This window comes from Channa argus, chromosome 11 (assembly GCF_033026475.1).
Source record: "Channa argus isolate prfri chromosome 11, Channa argus male v1.0, whole genome shotgun sequence".
NCBI lineage: Eukaryota > Metazoa > Chordata > Actinopteri > Anabantiformes > Channidae > Channa > Channa argus.
The window spans coordinates 7779589-7786830 of NC_090207.1; the positions used below are offsets into that span (position 1 = coordinate 7779589).

Consider the following 7242-nt stretch of genomic DNA (forward strand, 5'->3'; position numbering starts at 1 on the left):
GGGCCACAACATAATACAGGTGCTAAGCTTAAAAACAGGTTGAGAGGCTAACAGTTCAATTCCTGCTTATTGCGCCCATACAACCATTCATGCACTGATGCAACTGTAAACCATAAAAGATTAAAGCAGTGACAAAGCGATGAATCTCATTCTGTATTAACATAGCAACACCTAAACATTAATAGCCTTAAATGTAAATTATTCCAAGTAAACAAATGGCATTTTTGTGTCTAATATGACTTTGCTGTCAGAGACTAATTGGATTTATAGAATTGATCTGCACATTTGCTTTCTTTTTATTTTTGGCAAATCATTATGCCACAGATGTGTAGATGATTTCATCCTTCATTTGAGGGCCCATTGCCTGTGGTGGCGCATTGACCTTATCAGAATAAAACACACAAATCAGCTTGTATGTGTTATTGTACAGAAAACTTAAACAATAAATTGAATTTCCTTAATTTTATTCTATAATTGTAATAATTAGTAGTTGTCAACACAATTTAATCAAAATATTATCCCAATTAATTTTCATTGACTGTGGTGGGCAATTTCAGACATCACTATAATGAGTCAGACCCTGATTTGATCACCTTCTCATTTGTTGATGCACACTTCCACCTAGAGGTGAACTGCAGAAAAAATATTTTCTAAGACAGATTTTTGTAAAAGATGCTCAGTACAAAGAGCAAACATTGCTCTGATTAACATTTAAGAAACTTTATGAGTCAGTATCTGTCAAATCTGTCATTAAAACATACTTTATATCTTAAGTGTATTTTTTTATATTGACTGTATTGTGTTGCGTTTACTTGTTGTTGTTGTTGTTGTTGTTGTTATTCACAGTCCAGCACTCAAATGTCTTCATGGAAACCTCTTTAATATGAGTACTGCGCTATTATCTTCTGTATAAATACAGTCAAATACCAGTGGACAGAAAGGACAAATTTAATTAAAAAGTGGACAAACTGACTGGGAGACAATATTATATGCAAAAAAAAAAACCCAAAACAAACAAACAAAAAAACCCCCAGTGTAAGACACTTATCTTCTAACCAACACAGAAACTTAGAACCAGTAAAACCTGAAAAGAACCTTGAAAAGTGTATATATGTTTTTCATATTCAAGCAATTTAAAAAAATAAAAAATAAAAATCCCGTGGGCTTTAAAGGCCACAGAAGCTCCCAAAATTAGAGTAATTTAAAGATAATGTGACTAAACGGTAAGGAAGTGGCGAAGTTCACAGCACCGATGCTGGTCTGAACACTCACATACAAAGCAGAGCAGAATCCCACTAATAAAGCAAACATAGTACAGCTCACATAACCCTAAACCTGCACCAAACTTGGACAGAAGTAATCTCATCTGTCTCTAGTGTTGCCTTCCAGGGAGGGCAAAGGTTTAGCTTCAGACACACAGTCAGTGCTCCTCAAGTTTAACCTGTTCACTCCTACATACTGAGCTGTATTTGCTGTCAGAGAGGTGACTGCTGAACCTCATAGGGAAAACAATTCTGTATGTAAAGAAGCTGCACTGAATATTATAAACAGGCTAAAGCCAGCATTTTCACTGTCATAGGGGTGAAGGATTATTTGTTATAGTGCAGTGAGGCTAAAACCATGTGCAGATCTATTTCCATGGCTAGCAGCGGTTCACCAAGATGTAAATTACCAAACATTTCACTCATTAACCTTAGTGACGGTCTTCACATTTCTGACAGCTAAAGAGCATCGTTTCCTCATCTGCTGACTGTATTATTCAATTGACGAGGAAGATTACAAAGTATCATTTTGTGAATGAGAGCTCAGTCTCCCTCCTTCTCAAGCTGGCTGGGGTCAAAACTCAGTTAGCATATTGAACTCCGGGTGAAGCGAAGGAGACAGGTCAGTTCAGCAGAGGGTGTGTGAGACGCACTGACACACCCTGAAGTGCACTTGAGCATCACAGCAGAGATAATACAATTAATCGATGACTGTGTTCTGGTTTCTCACTTCACGCCATTGGTATCTATAGTAGCCATGCAGACATTTCTGCCTTTTAGCTTGCAGATTTTTTCCTGTCCTTGGAAACGGCAGACTGACAGAAAAAACCCGTAACACATCTGTAGAACTCTTTTTTTTTTTGCCCTTGTTAACCACATGAACTTGTAGATATATTAAAGTTCATTATGGAATATGGTACCTCAGATATTGTAACTAAAATACTGAGGAAAAAAAAACCCAAAATTACATTACATGAGTTTGGGGAGACCCCGGTTTTCCAGTTTCCTTCCTTGGAATGGAATGGAATTAGGTCTGCATCTTAAAGATCAATTGGGTTGTTGAGCACTGGTTAATAGTTAGTATAGTAAATTAGAATTTAAAAACAGCAATTTAGATAGGAAATTCCAGTTTATATTGCCAGATCAGATATTGGAATGTTAAGATATTGGGAACAATAGGAATTAGCTACACTATGTACATCAAAGCACTTTTAGTTAATCTATTTGTTAAAATAATAATTCTGTTAAACACAGATGTGATTAAGACGTTACTGGCAACAACAAAGGTAAAAGCTTATTAGAACAACTAATGGGGGCCAGATGGTCCACTTTCCAGCTCAACTAGTGCTAGATAAGAGGTTTGTTGAAACTGTGCTGTAGCAATGAGGCTGACGTTTAGCCTGTTTTACTGGTGCTCTTTGAGGAATTCTTTCATATAGGCTGACAGGGCTTCAGTGTCCTCCAGCGTCACAGAGTTGTACAGAGATGCCCGAATTCCTCCAACTGACCTGCGGGAGGAGATAAATCGTCACGTTAGAGGTCTTCAGATGCAAAGAAGCAGAGACTGAGAGTTTTCAGCTGGTGTTACAGTTAATGTTTCTTTACATAATGGCACTTAAAAAATCCGAATGCTGTTTCGCTTTAATAAACCGTAAAAACAGCAGCTGATGTATCATCAAGAAGCAATAATCCCTGTTTTAAAAACCCCAACCTGTGTCCTTTCAGAGATATCATTCCACGTTTGGATGCTCCATCCAGAAACTCCTTTTCCAGGGCTTCATCTCCCTTGTTCTTCCCCACACGAAATGGTATATTCATGCGGCTACGACAAGCCTCATCTACGGAAGAGCTGGACACAGCAGAGAGGGGTTATGTTCATTTTTTACCTTATTGCTTAAACAGTTTCTTCCCTGTTACTGTCATTGTAAGTGTGTGCAGATTTTGTACAATGCATAAAATAATAATTATGGCAATAATAATAAAAACTGTTTCACATGCCCTCTCGTCTTTCCCCATTTTAACTCCTACCACTGATGTTCACCAGTACTTACACATAGAAACCATCAGAAGCATTGATGATGTCATAAATCATGAAGGACTTCTGCTTATTGAGTGTTTCCATTGCGGTGCTGCCACCCTGGCTCCTAATCCACTCCAGCACCAAACCCATGATGTAGATACTGCAGCAACAAAATGATGAGGAAGAGGTGACAAATATTCTTGCTGTTGTTTGTGTTTGCCCTTCATGTTCTTACGTTTAAATGAAAGTATGCATTTTAAAGGATTTAAAATTCTAATATTAAAAATAGAGTCTAGTGTACCTGAAACACGCTGGCGTGTTGTAGAGGGAATTCATTTCAGCTTGCACTTTGTAGTCCAGAATGATTGGACAATCTTTCAGACCGTAGCCCAACAAGTCCTCTCGCACAATGACCACAGTTACACCGGCACAGCCCACGTTCTTCTGAGCCCCAGCAAAAATAAGTCCAAACTACAGAATGCAAAAGGACACAAAAACACTTGTGACTTCTAGGCCAAAAACCATTGCATTTGGCTCAACTCAAACTCAAATCTGTATTTTTACGGGTCCAAAAGGTTTGTCCTCTGTACAGTGGCCGTTTCATATTCAGTAGGCTATAATATCATGCTATCTTCAGTTGCAGCAAACTACGTTTTCTGAGAAAGAGGATTTTTCTGTGCACCAACCTGACACAACATTAACGCCAACTGATTTTAATGTGGTGGTGGACAGGGGTCAGCAGGGAAAAAAAATACATGCTGGCCATGACCGACAGATGTCAGAACACAAAGCTGCATGGCCACAGACCAACGAGTGGTCTGAACGCAGATCCCTGTCCATCACAACATTAAAGCCACCAGAGGACATTAACGCTCTAGCTAATTGGTGCATATCTGGGGAAATTTGGGGAAGGGAGGTCCAGAAGTCCAAGAGTCCTCACCTTTGACACATCCACAGGTCGGGAAAGGAAATTGGAGGACATGTCACTAACAAGGACAACCCCGTTTGTTTCAGGTATGAAGTTGTATTCAACACCATGGACTGTCTCATTGCAGCAGTAGTAAACATAGGAGGCCGAGGGGTTCAGGGTCCAGCTACTAGGGTCAGGGATTTCTGCCGGAAGCAAAATCATTGTGGTTAAAAATAAGGCAGAACATTTGCACAGATGCAGACGAGTCAGATGCATTCAGGGAATCATCATAGTTAAAGGAATTTAATCTATAGGGACAATGGCAATATTTATTATCAAGTCATCTGACAATTAAGACATTTTAATCTGGAGCAAAGTGGTGAAATGACACTGCCACACCCACTTGATTATCATTGAATATTATCACTGAACAAACGACCTTGGGTATTTATATCACCAGAGGTGGTAAACGACAAGACCAAATAAAGCAGTGGCTCTATTGTTTATTATCTAGCAGCTTGGACACAAGAGATTTGCTTTTGGACTGTCCTGATTCTCCTCTAAGACTTCTGCCCATGCACAGACTCACTTGTGTAACTATCCAACTTTGCATGGACAATGTTGATTTTGCCGTATTTCTCAGCTTCTTTTGCTGCCTTTGCCGACCAGGTGCCGGTCACCAGGTAGTCAGCACACCTGTCCTTCTTTAGGCCAATTAGGTTGAGAGGAACAGCGCTGAACTGTCCAGAGCCGCCACCCTGCATGAACATCACTTTGTAGTTGTCTGGGATATTTCTGGAAAGACAAAACATCATGGTGTTAAACAGTGCAGACACAGCCACATGCAGCAGTGAGCTCAGAGAGTCAAATACATCCCACTCAGAGACACAGCTATCTAATTACTTACAACAAGTGTTGGATAAAGTGGTGGTGATGCAACATGCAATAATTTCTTGTTTCTTATTTCTTGTTGCATGCAGTGTTACAACAGCAATGCAGCACTACTGTTCCAAACGTGAGTGAGGAATGATAGAGTAGAAACCATGTGGAAGAAAAAAAACAAACAAAGCCAGCACTTACAACAACTCTCGCAGGAGATTCTCGGTTTTACTGAGGATTTTGTTGAAGTCGGATGATCGATGACTCATCTCTGGTTTGAACAGAATCGAAAACATTTTGAGTTTAATCTCACTGTTGTGGGCATTTACTCACCCTGAGCAAAGGCCGATTACGTCTGGGACATTCGGGACACACTGGCACACATGTATAGCACACATGCTAACGAGGGAGGAAGGAAGGATCAACTATGAGGCTACAGGATTCCGTTCAGCTGTTGAGGCGCTTTGACTAGAATCAGTCTTATACTGACCCTATTAATATCAGTGAGGGAAGGCTGCATTCAAACAGCTCTCTGTATACCGAAATACAGTTCCTAATAAACTGGCAACTGAGTTTATGTATGTTCTGATCATGAGGACTGTTTCATGATACCAATAAATGCAACTGTGGGTTACTTACCAAGAACGCTAATACCGGTGGCACTGTAGTTGAGCAGCTCCTTCTGTGCTTGGAGCAGCACCTGCAACAGGTCACGGGTTAAATATTGCTTCTGAGATGACAACGCTATCAGAAGTTCTGATGGTTTTACTGGTTGTAAAGAACTTTAACTTTGCCATTTGAAGTTGTTCATATTTCTTGTTTGAGAAAGTTCTGAGCACAAATTGACCACAAGGAGGCGTAAAGGAACCTCAAAAAATATAAAGAACAAAGACCTAAAAGTATCTAAAAGTGGTGCAAAATGACCCCAAACAGGCACAAAACAGTCAAAGAATAGACTAAAGACTCAAAACAGATCTGAAATTAGTGGAAACACAGAAATTCACATAAACCTTCCAAAAACATAAAGTAAAATCACTACAAATCACCATTTTCTAATAATCCGTCCATTAGTGTACTTGTCAAATCTATGTCTTAGACTGGGCCTGTTCTTTCTACACTGAACCCAAACTGGAACAATGTTTTTGTCTGCGTCTGTTTCAGGGACCAGGATAATGGGGTGTCCTGCTTTGGCACAGACCACCCCCAAAAGCTGATTGGCCACCTCAGGTGCCACCCCCTGCCCAATTGACATGGTACAACTTTCAGTGCAAAAGAGAAATGACCATATTTGAGTTTTATAAATTTTAAATAGTTTTATAAACAATTTTATTTTTATGTACATTTAAGGTGGTTTCATACATTTTCCCAATAGAATTTTGTAGTGATTGCAACTGGGCAGATTATCCCTGCAGACTATTAGCCCATAAATATACAGTTAGTCATTTACTTATTATTTTAAACTTTTTTAATTGTTTTCCAAATGTGCCACCCTATTTAAAGCATGTGCCCCAGAGTCTGGCCACCCCCAATAAAAAAAATCCGCCCCTGGCCTGTTTCACTCTAAATGGAACTTTGAAGTTGTAAAAAGGAGAGTTTTGATTTGTTTTTCTGTCTGACAGTGTGCTGTTCTGCCATCTAGGGGTTAAATCTGCTGCTGCCAACGAAGCACAAAGGAGCAGGTTTCCACATGAAAGAACGAGGCTGATGCAACTCAGCTGAGTTTTCATCCTGCTGGAGCTGCTGACAGGCGCCAAAGCCATCGTTCTCTCACATGGCTGCATATCAGCCTCTGTGGGAACGAGCTGGAAACGCTGAGGTTTGAACGCAGCTTTTAATCAGAAATGCGCATCTTGCAAAGATAAAAACAAAAAAATCCGCCCCCATCACACACGACTTAATAAATGTCCCCGTGAATGTGACATATTTGCGTTAGTTTCCTATCTCATCTACCACACAGCTCGTCTCATCAGCCTTTTTTTCCACTTTACACACGCAAATTAGCATCTACACTTACAGATTGGGGAAGTTTAGCAGGTCCAGCACCAAAGTTGATGATTTGTTTCGGCTCCATGATGTAATCTGGTGGATGCTGTCTCGGTTTGACTCAGCGATATGAACGATTCCCCCCCCGAACTGGGCTGCAGCTCCAGCACTCTTCGGTATATTCTTTG

At 40.1% G+C, this 7242-nt stretch overlaps 1 protein-coding gene across 2 annotated transcripts; it reads right to left on the minus strand.

Annotated features, from left to right (window-relative positions):
• Positions 1-932: 932 nt before the first annotated feature.
• Positions 933-7242, minus strand: psat1 (phosphoserine aminotransferase 1). Of its 2 annotated transcripts, XM_067522064.1 has the most exons (9): positions 7086-7242; positions 5711-5771; positions 5273-5342; positions 4782-4987; positions 4223-4395; positions 3584-3753; positions 3314-3442; positions 2974-3111; positions 933-2770 (listed from the first exon to the last, which is right to left on the minus strand). In XM_067522064.1, the coding sequence occupies exons 1-9, from the start codon at positions 7140-7142 to the stop codon at positions 2668-2670; spliced, it is 1107 nt and encodes a 368-aa protein (XP_067378165.1). In that variant the 5' UTR covers positions 7143-7242; the 3' UTR covers positions 933-2667. The 2 variants fall into 2 exon arrangements, with proteins under 2 accessions (XP_067378165.1, XP_067378166.1); XM_067522065.1 differs by lacking the exon at positions 5273-5342 and having other exon boundaries at positions 7086-7147.